Here is a 15,694-nt window from a genome sequence, read left to right as displayed (position 1 = left end):
GGATTGATGCTTTTCATAAGTTTTAGAGAAGACTTAATCTATTATTTCTTCAAATATTGCTCCTAGTCTGTTCTTTCTTTTTCTTTGGGGACCACAATTGCATGTATGTTGTACCTTTTAACTGAGTCCTATGCATCTTTTTCACTCTTTTCTGTTTTCTCTATCCTTCTTTTCTCTGTGCTTCAGTTTGTGTATTTTCTATTGAACCATGTTGTTTTGAAATTGTGATCCTGTCTTCTGTTGTAAGTAGAACAGTGTTGAATACATCCAAGTTCCCAGTGTCCAATATTATGATTTTTTTAGTTCTATAATGGGATTTTAATTCTTTATTTTTATAGATTCCATTTTTATTAAAATTCTCTTTCTTTTATCTGTTTTTCTTTGCCTACTTTCTTTAACATATTAATCATGGTTATTTTAGTCTATGCTAGCACAAATATCTGGATTATTTCTTTGCATTTATTATCTCTTTTTCTTCTAGATTATCAATTGCTGCCTTTTTTCTATTAATTTTTTATTTTATGTCATACATTGTGTTAATGATTATAGAGTTCTAGATGATATCTTTTATGAGAGAGAGCTTTCTGACTCAAAAAAAAAGCCTACAGATAGGATGACAGGCTGATGCAATAATGGATCAAGCTGGGCTGGGGCTTCTTCACAGTCTTACTAAACCTCTGGTTTATTGCTATTACTTTTATGTAGCTCTCCCAGGCTTTTGATTGGAGAGCCTGGAAGTGTCTCCTCAGCTCTGAAAGCCTCTTGGTAATTCAGTTCTTTCCCAAGAAATATTTATGTTTAGTTCTTTAGTTTCCTGCCGCATACCTTCAAATTCTTGCAGATCTTTTGAGTTTTGTGTTTAAAGCAAGCACTTTCCCTTTAGCAGAATTTTGTTTCCAACATACAGGCTATGAGAGATTTCATGCTGGCTTTTAGATGCTCTTGGCCTAGTTCCCCAGCTTTTTAAGCATGGCCCAGAATTGAGCAAACGTGCCTTAAGGAAAATGAGCCTTGTGTTCCAGACACCACTATTAGCACTTTGCTCTCTGAGAGGGACATGCCTTACCTCTTAACGGCCTTGCTGGTTTTGTTCCCCCTGTAGAGTCCCTCAGAGTGGGCCAAACCTGATTCTTAGTCTGTATATGTCTCCCAAATTAGCAAATGACCACTAAGAAGAAATCAGCAGTCATTTTTTTGCTCACTTTGGAAGAGCTCCTATCTTCTGGAGTTCTAATTCATCTTGTCTTCTTGCTTCAGCAGCCCTCTCACATCTTTTAAAAATATAAATTTTGAATTTATACATTTTTTTCTAGTTTTTGCAGTGGAAGTTTTGGGCTACTGCCACCTACTACATTTTGTCTGGCAGTAGAAGTCCTTATAAAGAAGATTTCTCTGGTTCTTTCTCATTTTGTTGGATATGTACCTATGTTTGTTAAATAATTTTTTAAAATAATTTTATCCCTTCTTTATTTCTCTGAACATCTCAAATACATCTTCTTTCAATTCTGTGGCAGTTTTATAAATTGCTTTAACTTGGATATGAGTGCATATTGTGATCATTGTATTAGTTGCTCTCTTTCTGGGCATTTTGAGTTTTACAATTTTTTTTTTCACCCTCCGTTTTGGATTCCCTCTCCATCACCATATCTGCCTCTTTGGCCCCCACCACTGCCATCCCCAACTGCAAGCGGGTACCAGTGATTTTGTAGATTCAGTCACTGACACATGATCTTTTTAGGTTCAGTTCCCGTCTCCGCTGAGGCTAGCTTTGTGTGCTCTCTGCTGCTTTTTAAAAGCCATAGCCCTAGGTGGTAGTCAATAGTGCTTTTTTTTCATTCATAGAGCCAGCCCTAGCTCCAGCCCCTACTTCTGAACAGTGAGCCTGAGTCCTGCTTCCAGAGGCAGAACTTGTGGTCCCTTTCACTCCCACAAGCAAATCTGCAGGCTGCCATTACGTACTGTTTTGGTGAGCTTTAGGCTCACTCACAGCATTATGCTTCTTTTCTGTTTCTGATACTTTGAAATGTTTACTTTGGTTTTGACTGGCTGTATGTATAATTTTTTTCCATGTTTCTCTGCTATGTTTTAGCAAAGGGGAGATGGTTCATAAAAGTGTGAAATTACTATAACACCTGGGTCAAAAATTCAGAAACAAATTTTACCCTACATTTTGGCTAAACTCCTGAACTGATTTTAATTATCAATTTTACTTACTAGATTTTTTTTTCTGGTAAATGAACAGATAGTATTTGGTCCCTGATTGGCAGTATTGATTATACTGCCTTTTCCTCTCTGTTCTACATATTTTAATTTGTTGCATGGGTAATTTTATTCCTAAGAAAAAAGAATTAGGCCCTACATTTGTTTTCCCAAAGGAAGACATAACATACTGCATAAGAATAGTTAGTTGTTTACTTTTTCTACTTCTCATCTTCTATAAAACCATATTTTTTATAATAACTTGCTTTTTATAAGAATTCAATAATTTGGTTAATAAAATGATAGTCAGATGTTTTAGCATATGCTCCAGATTATTTTAGAAGGTTTAGTTTGCTTTCTAGGTAAACTCTAAATATATGTTTTGGTACTAAATTTCTCCTAGATAGTAGTGAGATTTCAGGCTCCAGAATTCAAAATGTTAATCTGGTAAAATTATTAATATGTATAATTAAATTTTTTAAATTCCTTAAATATCAAGGTAGTTGGTAATGAATATAGAAAAAATATATAGGTAATTATAATTGAAAAACATTAGATCTGGGTATTTTTTGTTGATTATGATAATTCTGCATCTAGCATGGTAACTGAATAAAATGAAACTTGGGAGCGGTCTTAATATATTGAAAGAGTAGTCTGACACATCACAGAAAATCACATAATTAAACCGTTGATATTAACTATATAATAAGTTCAGCAAAATTATTACAAACACCTGCCATCTACTGATTTTTCTGGAATTTCAGTATTGAGACACTAATTTTTAGTAAAGAATCTGTAGCAAACAAACATGAATGTTTAATACTCCCAGGAAAGTAAAATTTTCAGTTAGAAGACCTTAAAAGTCATCATTTTGTTTCTTCCATAAAAATGTTTTCAGCTGATTTAATTGATGAAAAGTTAGTGTCACTTGCCTGGTTTAGTCATGTTGTTCTAAATACTTTCTTGTTTAAAATTGGACCTTAAGCTCTTATCTTATATTCTTTGATATTTTCAGAAGCAGTTCTACGTAATAATCAAGAAGAGAAATTTTGAAATGAATACAATCCTAATCCTATTCCTACTTCTGCCACTTAACACCTGTGTCACGTTGCCAGCTACTTAGCCTCTAAAGCTTTGTTTCTTCATCTGTGAAGTGGCAATGAGAATAGTATCCACTTTACAGGATTGTTGTGAGGGATAAACAGGTAAACTCATAGAGATTACTTAGCACAATGCTTCATACATAGTAAGCACTCCGTAAATATTTGGTTACCTCTTAGTCTGTTTGGCTGCCCTAATAAAATACAATAGACTGGGAAGTTTATAAACAATAGAAATTTATTTCTCACAGTTCTGAAGGCTGGAAAGTCCAAGATCAAGATTCTGGCACATTTGAAGTCTGGTCAGGGCCAATTTCCTGGTTCATAAATAGCCCTCCTTACTGTGTCCTTACATAGTAGAAAGGGATGAGTTAGCTCTCTGGGGTCTCTTTTATAAGAACACTAATCCCATTCATGAGGTCTCTGCCCTCATTACTTGATCACCTCCCAAAGGCCCCACCTCTTACTAGGGGTTAAGATTTTAACATGTGAATTTTGAGAGGGACTCATTTAGACCATGGCAGGATTTATTGTGGATTTTTTCCCCATGTTTATATTTAGTTTGATTTCCTAAAGAAGAATATTAATCAATACACATTTCACATGTATTTGATTTAAAAGACAAATGTATTATATTCCCCTAGCCATCTCCTCCCACCAGAAAGCCAAATTGCTTTAAAATATCTACCAGTTAAATCATTTCCCAGACATGTATTTCAGTGTCTATATATGATTTTGAGTGTTTAGTACTTGACAGTTTTAGTTCATTACCAACTTCTGAATGCAGAACAGCTTGAATTAATGCAAGTTGAGTATCCCTTATCTGAAATGTTTGGGATTAGAAGTGTTTCAGATTTTGGATATTTTTGGATTTTGGATATTTTTGGATTTTGGAATATTTACATATACATAATGAGATATCTTGGGGATGGGACCCAAGTCTAAACAGGATATTGATTTATGTTTTATACTCTATACACATAGCCTAAAGGTAATTTTATTTTTCCCCTGGAAACACAAATGAACGGTGTGTTGTGAGCCTTCATTTTCACTTAGGTCCATCACATGAGGTCAAGTATGGAATCATCCTCTTGTGTTGTCATGTTGGTGCTCAAAAAGTGTCAGATTTTAGAGGATTTTGGATTTTGGAGTTTTAGAATAGGAATGCTATTCTAAAGTAGATGAGAATTAGTAATTTTGGACTGCTGTTGCATTACAGCTGTGGTCACCAACCTTTTTGGCACCAGGGACCATTTTCACGGAAGACAATTTTTCCACTGAGGGGAGGGCAGAGATAGTTTCAGGATAATTCAAGCTCATTACATTTATTGTACAGTCAAACCTCTCTGCTACTGATAATCTGTATTTTCAGCCACTCCCCAGTGCTAGCGTCACTGCCTCAGCTCCACCTCAGATCATCAGGCATTAGATCCTCATGACGGGCAGGCAACCTAGATTCCTTGCATGCACAGTTTACAGTAGGGTTCCGGCTTCTATGAGAATCTAATGCTGCTGCTGATCTGACAGTGGTGGAGCTTATGCAGTGATGAGAGTGATGGGGAGCCGCTGTACGGGCAAATGAAGCTTCACTTGCTAGCCTGGTGCTCACCTCCGGCTGTGTGGCTCAGTTCCTAACAGGCCACTGGCTGGTACTGGTCCATGACCCTGGAGTTGGAGACTACAGCATTAAAGGATTTCTCTGCTGCCTTCAGTTTAGGATATGTAGCCAGAGACAAAGAGTTTTTCCTAGAGGAAAAGTATGCTTTTTATTCATATTGCACCCTTTCCTTTAAGAGACTCGAAAAGGAGGGGAAAGAATGGCAAGACAAATCAGAATCCTTAAGTGTACCATTGAGAGCAGAAATGGGGAATCCCTTCTATCAATTTTGTTTCAGTAATAACTGTACTTATTATAGCCCAGAGAAATAATTTCTTGAACTTTAGTATCTTAAGAGAGTTAAAAATTTAAGTATTCTTCTCAATATTAAAACCAACATTTAACAAAATGAGTTCAGGATAACATGATAATATTCTGAATCATAAGTGGAGGTGGGGCATTGCCATTCCATTTACAATTCAAACCACAGGGCCTTTTTCTCTATTCCTTTCCATTTTGTTCCTCCCTTCCTCTCTCTCTCTTTCTCTGAGTCCTATTAGATTGTTCCTCTTGATTTTCCTCCACCATTTACTTTAAGGCCATAACAAAGATGTGTTATATTTATTGAGTAAATGCATGTTTATACTGTTCAATAGGAAGTTTGAGTCAAATGATTTATCTTTGAAAAAATACTGATGAATTTACTTTGGGTACATGGGCCTAAATTGATTTTGTCTTCTTTAGTTCTTTCTCTATATGTTCCTTCTCTCTTGGTCTTGCTCTCTCTCATACAGGTCAGTGGCCTTAAAGAAATATAATTGTCCACCCCAAATTTACAGTAGAGTGTTCTCATCCCATTATTTGATCAAAAATAGCAGGAATTATTTAATCACATACTAGAAGTAGGAAGATGTTAAAACCTACAGCAGTTAATTGTAGTATATCATGACCATTTTTCTTTGTGAAGTATTTGTAAAGGTATTGCTATTTATTTTAAATAACTGATTTTTTAAATTATAGTATATTTTTAAAGTATTATCCTATTTTTAGTTACTAATACCTATTATTTTTATCTTCTTAGTTGGAAATGTATTTTTTATAGGAAATATTCTTACTGACATGAAAATGGATCTGTTATAAATATTAAAAAACAGACTTTTCTCAGAAAATACGCCTCTCAGAGGTTAGCTTCAACATTAGGGTAGGTCAAAGGCAATAATGGTGAGGCAATTTGGTAACTCAGGTAATTTATGTAGTGCAGTGTAATCTTAAGAGAAGACAAAATTAATATTGAGTTATCAGGAGTATAGAAAATAAGGTAAACCATGTATTACTATTTTTTTTTTGAAATGTATTTCAGAGATGGCATATGGATATGTCTCTAGAATCTTTTAGAAGTCTAAGAAAGATGTTGAGCCCTTTCTATTACTCTTAAGTGACTGTAACAGCTTTTGCCATATTTTGGCATATTACAAATGTCCCTGAAATTGAGAGAGGTGTGCCTGTCTTAATGATGCATAGATATTTTATTTATTTGATTGTTTTTATGTAACACTAGCATGTCCTTTGGTAGCAGTTTAATTTGTTTCTTTCTAGAGCCCAAACCAAAAAATCACACACATGGGCTTTTATCCAGTACTTTGAAGCCTAGTGAGAATGGAGTAATACTCCAAAGATAAATGGAAAGGTATAAATAAGTGTTTTATAGGTACAAGTATAAGATATAGAATGCACATTTAAAAAACCCAAATTTTATAAGAATAAATTTATAAGAATTATAAGAATAAATTTAAGAAAGTAACATGTATGAAGGAAAAATTTTATAATAAGCCCTGTATTATGGTTCTCCAGAGAAACAGAACCAGAAACAGAACCCAAAAGATATATATGTATACATTTATACATATACACATACATATGTCAATATAAAAGATTTATTGTAAGGGATTGGCTCACATAATTTCAGAGACAAAGAAATCCAAAGATCCACAGATAGCAAGCTGGAGATACAAGAGATCCAGTGCTATCATCCCAGCCCAAGTCCGGGGGCCCGAAAATCAGGAGAGCTAATGGTGGAAGTTCCAGTCTGAAAGCCAGCATTCTTGAGACTGAAGAAGAGCGGATTTTTCAAGTCCAAAGGCAGAAAAAGATTGATATTAGGCAGTCAGATGAGAGGATCAGCCTTTTGTTCTATTCAGAACTATCTTGTATCTATATAAATATTTATGGATCATCCACTTTCTGCAAGGTCCAGGGCTAGCTGCTAGAATGCAGTGATGAATAGTATGCAGGTAGTTCCTTCTCTCCTAGAGTTTTTGAAGTGGGTGCTAAAGTATCAATTCTTTAGTTACTGGATTAATTACAGTGTTATAGGTGTTTATATTTATACTTCATTTGGGTTGTCCATCCGGCGAGGAGTGTAGTCAGGGAAGACCTCTCTGAGTAAGTGATATTTGAGCTGATCTCTACAGGATGAATAAAAACTCTAAAGTGAGGAGGGTTGAAAATTATAGCAGGAGAGGGAACAGCATGTATCAAGGTTCTGAGGGTAAAAGGAGGGTCTGTTCAAAGAACCCAGAGCAGAGCGGATGAGGTTAAAGAAGTGGGTAAGGTGCCAGTTGTTGATCAGGTCCAGGAAAACAGAAGCCTGTGGCTTTGACTCAGCATGCTACTAGGTCTAGATGGGCTTTACTGACTTTAGTGATAATGATCTGATCTAAGAGCATTGGTCTGTTCACATGAACCTCAGAGTACCAGCTGGAAAGAGAACAACCCATTAACAGAGGCATTCTGTTTTTTTTAATGACTTGCTTAACGTAGCACATTAAGGGCAGAGTTAGTCAGTCACCTAAGTTCTGAATATTCTGACACTCTGGTATATACCAAGCTATGTCTTTTGTTTTCCAGAGACATAGTAACAGTAATAATTTATTATTATTAGTTTACATACAGTAAAGTTCCTCTTTGTGGAGTACAATTTTGTAATTTTGACAGATGCATGGAATCATGCATCCACCACAGTCACGATACAGAGCAGTTCCATCAACCCAGAAATTCCCACTTGCTGTCCTTTTTAGTAAACTCGTTCCCCCACTTCAACCTGTGGCAACCACTGATCTAAATTCTGTCCCTGTAGTTTTGCTTTTCCATGTGTCATATAAATTCAGTTGTACATGCAGTCTTTTAGATCTGGATTCTTTCACTTAGAAATGCATTTAAGATTCATCTGTGTTGTTGTATGAATCAGTAGTTTGTCATTGCTGTTTTATCTTTTATGACTGAATGGTATTCTATTGTATGGATGTGCCACAGTTGGTTTTTCCATTCACCAGTTGAAGAGCTTCTGGATTGTTTCTACCTTTGGGGGATCATGAATAAAGCTACTGTAAACACTTATATACAGATTTTTGTGGGGGCATAAGTTTTTTGTTCACTTAGGGAAATATCTAGAAGTGGGATTGCTGGGTCAGGCAGTAGTTATATCTTTAATTTTTTAAGAAATTGCTGAACTTTTCCAAAGTATCTGTACCATTTAGAGATGATGGCTGTATCATTGCTCTGTGCTAGCATTTGGTATTATCAGGGTTTTTGTTTATTTCAGCAACACTAAGAGGTGTCTTAGTGGCATTTCACTGTGGTTTTAATTTCAATTTCCCTAATGACTAATGATATTGAGCATATTTTTATATGCTTATTTGATACCCCTATATCTTCTTTTCTAAAGTGAATATTCCAGTCTTTTGCCCATTAAAAAATTTTTTTTGTTGAGTTTTGAGTTCTTTATGTATTTTTTGATACAAGTGCTTAGTCAGAAATTTGTTTGACAAATATTTTATGCCAGACTTCAGCTTGTCTGTTCATTCTCTTATAGTGACTAATTTTGATAAAGTCCATTTTTAATTTTTTTTTTCCTTTATGGATCCTGCTTTTGGTGTAGTGTCTAAAAACTCTTTACCTAACTAAAGATCACGAAGATTTTATGTTTTGCATTTGAATCTATGATCTATTTTCAGTAAATTTTTGTTAAAAGAGGTGAGAAATATTTTTTGAAGCTCATCTTTTTTTATGTAGACCTCCAGTTGTCATCTTTTGTTCAGCATCATTTGTTGAAAAAACTTTCCTTTCTCAATTGAAATACCTTTGCAACTGTGTGAAAAAATCATCTTCCTATATTTATGCTGGTTTGTTTCTAGAATTTCTGTGTCTATCTTTAACAAATATGTACCTTACTATCTTGATTGGAGGGGAGATGAATTAATCTAGTCAGGAGTCAAGAGATTTGATGTTTGTTGTTGTGGTGGTGGTTATCCTAGTGAACCTCAGACCTCCGATCCTTTAACAATATGTTGTGTTTAGGCTGGGTGCCGATTTTCTAGGTGGATTTTCTCAACATCTACTCTACTTTCAGCCCTCAAACTCTTCCCTTCTGCAACTCTCCTAGCAGTGAGGGTGGAGTATGGGAATGCAGAACAAAGGGTGGGAACATTTTCTGTTTTTCTGATTAAGTCTACGTTGTGCCCCTTGATCAGGGTGAAGTCTGAGTGATCCTGCCTGACCCCCTGCTGTAGGCTACAGTGGGTTTCCACTAGTTCCCTAAGGGTAGTAGTATTCCTTCCCTCCCACCTCCCCTTATTAAGGCTTTTTCCTTAAGGGTTATATGGGAGAAGAGTTTAGGTGGGGGGATTTCATTCCATGCCCTTCCCAGCTAGGATTGTTGCTCCTGTCGGATCACTGGAAAAACTTCTGCAACAGGGTATGAGTATGAGCTCTCTCTTTATCGGTGGCCCCAGGGACTCCACACTCTTTTTTAACTCTTTTAACTGACTTGAACTTGAACCTGTAGCTTGTTTGGCATGTTTTGTTGAAAAGCTGTGAGGGACATTCTTTCTAGTTCTCTATATCTGAACAAGTAAGTAAGAGAAGGAGCTGAAAACTGATGTCTGACAGTAACAATTTTAACTCTAAGGACACTGTTGTACGTGGTCAATCTATCTCATAGTATATTCCTTATAATGTATTTTATAGTCGCTTTTAAAAACTAACTAGCCACCTAAGAAGAAGGCAGTAAGTAAATACGTTGTGTCCAAGAAAAAGAATAATGGATGTCTTTCATCTCAGAATTTTAGTTGCCTTTCTGCCAGGAAATCAAAAGTGTTCTCACCACAAAAATGATAATTATGTGAAATAATGCATATGTTATTTTGATAGATTTAGTAATTCCACAATGTATGTATACTTCAAAACATCATGTTAATGTGGTAAATAAATCTAATTTTATCTGTCAATTAAAAAATGTTTTTTAATAAATAAATAAAAGGGTAGCTACAGAAGAATGATCTTGGCAGTACTCATATGCAAGACAGAATTGAAAATGAGGTAAAAGTTGGCTCAAGGATTTTAAATTGAATTAATAAAAACAGTAAGAATGTAGTAAATATTAGCTAAGTATAAAAATGAAGTTAAGACATTTAATAAGATATACATACAAAAGTAAAATCCTATAATATATGGCTGCTTTTAAATATGATTGTGATAACCTAACACTATTACATTATTTGGAATATTAATAAAATACACATATAAAAACACATAAATATCCATAAACATGTGAAAATCTGTTTTAGACTATCTAACTTACTCATGCTTTGTGTGTGTATACTTTGGTGGGATTTTCATTTTACAAAATGGTAAAATGTAACCTGACAGAAAAATGTGGATCGGTGTGTCGCTTGGTATAGGTATCCCCAAATAGGTGCTTTTGAAATAATTGAAAGCAAACTGAAAATAGAAATTCTGAGTTTAGTAGTTTTTTTATCTATTGTTTTAAAGTAGCAGCTTTTCCATTAAGTACCTCATTCTTGAAGCAAATTTATTGTTTGTGATGTGCTTAGAATGGTTTTGAGTGCTGGCAATCTAACAGTGCATAAGATAAGCATAGTTCCTGCCCTCATGGAGCCTGTGTTATGGGGAGAGAGGTATGGCGGTAGAGACACTTTACTCCCAGGTTTATAACAAAAACAGTATACAAATGACACAGTAAGTTAATTTGAGAATATGAGAAATGCTACAAAGAAAACAAATGAGATGAAGTGTTAGCATAATAGCAATATTGATGCTGAGAGCTACTTTAGATGTGTTGGTCAGGGAAGGCCACTTTCAGGAGTAAAATTTGTGTTGAAACCTGAAGGATACAAAGTTCTGCCTGGAGGAGCTTTCTATGCATAGAGAGCAGCAAGTGCATAGGCCCTCAGTGGAAAGAAACTCAGTGTTAGATATAGGCCCTGAATGGAAAAAAAGCTTAGAGTTAGAGTAGAAAGGAATGAAAGGGAAGACTCAAGAAGGAATCCTAGGGTTTTGTCTTAGGAAACTAGGGGGTAATGAGAAGCCATCAAGTGACACGGGAAATGGGAAGGGAGGGGAAGCTAGTCTTGAGACTCAGTGCTTAAACTGGAAAAGTCCTAGGCAAACCGGGATGAATGTTCATCCTTGTGTAAGTTCCGGAACCAGACCTTGGGGTTGAATCTTTTTTTTATCACTTCTAAGTAACTTTGAGCAAATGACTGATCCTCCTGTGCCTTGATTATATGATCTGGAAACAAGTATTATAATAGTGCTCATCTTAAGGAGTTAATGTGAGAATCAGATGAGTTAATGAACATGTACTTACATGTACTAATTACAGCATATAGAGCACGGAATTAAAGTTAGCAGCGGTGGCATTTGGTGATAGTAGTAGTTCAGGATGGGGATTTGTTTTTTTTTTTTCTTTTCTTCGCTAAGTTCTAACCAATGGCCTCCTGTCTCATTCTTTTCTTATAAACTTACCCTGCTTCAGGTTTTCCCTCATGTGGCAAAGCTATCTTTCTAAACAAAAATATAAACATGCCAGTTTTCTGCTTAAAATACATCAGTGGCTCCTTAGTACCCTTAAGACAAAGCCCAAATTTCATAATAAAGCTTACAAAGCCCAATATTTACTCATTTTCATAATTCTTTTCTTCCATATTTTCTTTGTTCACTGGTCTTTCTCTTTTCCAAGCCTTTGTATGTGCCATTGTCTCAACTAGATTGTTTTTCTTGTGTGTCCTCCCCTACCCCTAGCTCTTTCTCCTAATCTTCTGGCTCATTCATTACCTTACCAACCTCAATTCCTAAGTTATCTGACTTTTCTCCCACACCTTCCCTATCAAAAGTAGGTTAGTTTGGCTTCCTATATACATCACAAGCCTGTGTACTACCTCTGAAGTGGCACTGATTATGCCATACTGTAGTATGACTGTTTTATGGGTTTTCATCAACTATCATTGTTCTCATAGCAGACAAGATATATCCATAAGGTACAGTAGAGTAGGTTTTCCCAAATTCAGCATGTTGTGTTGCCTCGCCAGGATTGCCCCATCTTTCCTTTTGTCTTCCTAGAGAGTTGTAATTGGTTCTTCAACACTTAGTTCATGTTGAGCACCCACTATTTGAATATTTCTCTACACTCTGTGCCTTGCCTATTTCACTTGAGTTGATCATTTCTTGTTTACCTTGTTAGTAATTTTACTGCATTTTATCATAGCACGGAGCACACTGCATTGGAGTTATTTGTTTTCCATTCTAGATAGCAACAATGTCAAGTCTTTATTTAGGACCTACTGTGGTTACTATGCTAGGTTCTGGGGGTACACTGATGAGCAAAACCAATTTAGTCTCTGTTCTTGATACTTATAGCTAAAAAAATTAATAAAATTAATGACATTAAATAATTACAAAATTATAAAATTGGTAGGGCAGTGAAAAAGAACTACTATATTTGATAGTATAAAAACATATAAATAGAGATTTGACCTTGAGAAATTGACTCTCAAACTTAAAATTTAAAATTAAGGAGGAGGTAACTACATAAAAAGAGAAGGGAAGTGCATCCCAGGCAGAAAAAAATACAAATGAAAAGGCCCTTGTGTAACTGTGTCTCGGAAGGGTCACTGAAAGAAGGCTAGCGTGGCTGCAGTAACACTTGAAAAGGTGACTCTGGCAGCAGCAGAAACTCACTGAAGGGGAGTAGTTGGAGGCATGTGGGTTGTTACGGTGGCCCAGGTGAAAGAGATGAAGGTAGTTTGGGCTAGGATGATGATATTACAGACTGAGATGGATTTGAGAGATTTTGAGAAAGAAGTAGTGATTGTTGCATGGTGATAAATTGGATGTTGGTGGCTATGGGATTGAAAGATGAAGAGAATTTTAGAAAATGTTATTTGTTAGCTTCTGGTGTCCATAACTGTATGGATTACGTCCTCTTCTCTGTTGTATCTGCTCACCACCTTACTGACCACATGGCACACATGTAAATATTTGTTGAAAATGAATGAGCCATGTTTTATTTATGAAAAAGTTACATTCAACTGCAATCTAAATTATATGAGTATGAAATACATTAATCAATGGAGTAAAACCTTATAATGTATTCTTTACTTTGGTATTTGAAAATATATCAAATGGGATATATTCAGTCTTTTAAAATAAAATTTGCGGATGACAAGCTAGTATAAAGTGCAGTAATGTTGTGAGAAAAAATAATGGTAAAACACTTCTAAATTCTGTAGAACTCTGGATATTTTTCTTTTTATTAAGGTGATCCCCAAAGTTTGTTTTGTTTCCTCTGCACCATATTTTTACCTTGTCATAATTGAAACTTTTTATTACTAACTCAAAAATCTGAAGGGGAATATTGAAATCTAGTCTCCTTCAGTTCCTACTGCCCTTCCTAATTATGCCGAATCACTAACATACACACACATACACACTTTATGTGGAAAATACTGTTGTTAGGACCAATAATCTAGTTAAAGTAGGAAATTGACACTTATGTAACATTTTTGTTCTAATACCTTAATTTATTTTATTCTTAAGATGTTTACAATTATTGATCTAACGTTTGAATAATAAATCTGAGTATCATAGCCATTAACATTCAAAATGCTCATGTGGCTGTGTTTTTCAGGTGTGTTCTGCTCCCTCTTTTGGGAATGAAGCCTCCTCAGCAAAGCCTGTACCTGCTTGTTGATTCTGTTGATGAAGGGTGTAACATTGCTGAGGGTGAACAAACATCTACCAGCTTATCTGGGACTGTTGCAGAGCTTTTAGCCGGACACCATGAGTTCTTCCCACCATGGCTGTTGCTTCTCTGTTCTGCCCGAAAGCAGAGTAAGGCTGTTACTAAAATGTTTACTGGTAAGCATAATTACTTACTGTTGTTGTCAAATGTTTTTCATGATGAACTAAGTATGTGTTTCTTTCTTAGAGGAAAGTATGTAGTTGAAGATCTGGATATTTGCTGCTATGTATCTATGGGGCTGCATTTATTATGCTATTGTTTCATGATCAGTTTATATTTCTTCTAGCTAAACTTAGCATGTTAAGACTAGTGAATAATATTTTTGTTTTTTGGTTGGTTTGTTTGAAGTCAGTGGCAGTTACTCTATGTGTTTTTCTTGGTATAAGAGGACAGAGACTAGAGTTAACCGCCCTTTAGGATATCTCTTGAAATATATCCTTTTTTAACACTTTTCTGATGTGTGAGATTATAGTCTCTGTAATACATAAAAGTACATATCAGTTTTTTTCTTTTCCTTGTTTCTTACCTTGCTTTTTTTTACTACTATACTGAAGTTGTAGTTAGTCCTATTAGATTATGTAAAGCATTCTTCTTTGTCCCATAGGAAATAAAAGGAGCATAAAATAAGTACCTATATTAGTATTTGTCATGTAATTGGAGAGATATTAATTAATAGTTAATTAGCCGTATCACTTTTAAGTAGTTCTATATATTTTCCAGTATGGTGAAACTTTATGAATTTGTTGAAATGATTTTCTGTAACCAGCTTTATTCCCTCCATCAGTTTGTCTCTTAGACTCCTTTGCTACGAATGGCAGCACTTTTGGTTTCCATGTATAGTATTCTTTTTTGTTTTTATTGGTAAGAATATAGTTGGTAAAAGTTTGGGGGTTAAAATGACAATAGCTAACACTTAGGTGGCACTTAACGTGCCACGCATAGGTAAAGTCTAAGCCCCTTTTGGTCTATGTCACCCATTCCTTTCTTTTCCTCATTAGAGAAAACTAGTATCATTAGCTTATTTTATATGCTATGAATTCATATTTATATACTATATATTTTTATAGTTTGCATAAATGAAACACTACATATACCATCTTAGCTTTTACCACTCACTAGCTTTTTGACCTTATGTAGCTTATATCCTCTCTGCCTCAGTTTATTGATCTGTAAAATGGGGATTAAATAACAAGTTACATATGAAGCACTTGGGACAATACCTAATACATAGAAAGTGCTTCATAAATATATTGTTACTATTATTATCATTTTATTCTGTTTTTAACAAACATTATTTTTGAGCCCTATACCTATTGCTGCTTATAAATCGAGTTCATTGTTTTTAACTGCTAGATAGTGTTCCTCCCCATGAATAAAGCTATTTTCCATTATCCTAGTGATGAGCATTTAGATCATTTTCAGTTTTCTGCTCTTTTGAAAAATACTTCATGAACATGTTTGCCCATGTTTTCTTGTGCATATGTGCTAAAGTTTTACCTTATAAACCTAGACTTAGAATTGCTGGGTTATAGAGTATGTACATTTTGAGCTTTAGTTAATTTTGCCAAATTACTAGCTAGTGTGCTTGAAATAATTTGTGCTCCTACCTACAACATAACAGATTTCCCATTTCTCTTCTACATTTTCATCAGTGAGCGTTTGGTATTTTCAGATATTTTTTTCACTTTAAGGTCTTGC

At 35.1% G+C, this 15,694-nt stretch overlaps 1 protein-coding gene across 1 annotated transcript in view; it reads left to right on the top strand.

The window, feature by feature from the left end:
* ANKRD50 (ankyrin repeat domain containing 50) overlaps window positions 1–15,694 on the top strand; it is a 38,595-nt gene that overhangs the window by 13,180 nt on the left and 9,721 nt on the right. The window contains exon 2 of the mRNA XM_069493183.1: window positions 13,883–14,112. Within this exon, the coding sequence (XP_069349284.1) occupies window positions 13,883–14,112 (230 nt within the window). The remainder of the gene's footprint in view (window positions 1–13,882; window positions 14,113–15,694) is intronic.

The sequence above is a fragment of the Eulemur rufifrons genome, chromosome 18 (assembly GCF_041146395.1).
Source record: "Eulemur rufifrons isolate Redbay chromosome 18, OSU_ERuf_1, whole genome shotgun sequence".
NCBI lineage: Eukaryota > Metazoa > Chordata > Mammalia > Primates > Lemuridae > Eulemur > Eulemur rufifrons.
Note: the sequence above shows the minus strand (reverse complement) of the source record. Positions and strands in the feature narration are given on the sequence as shown.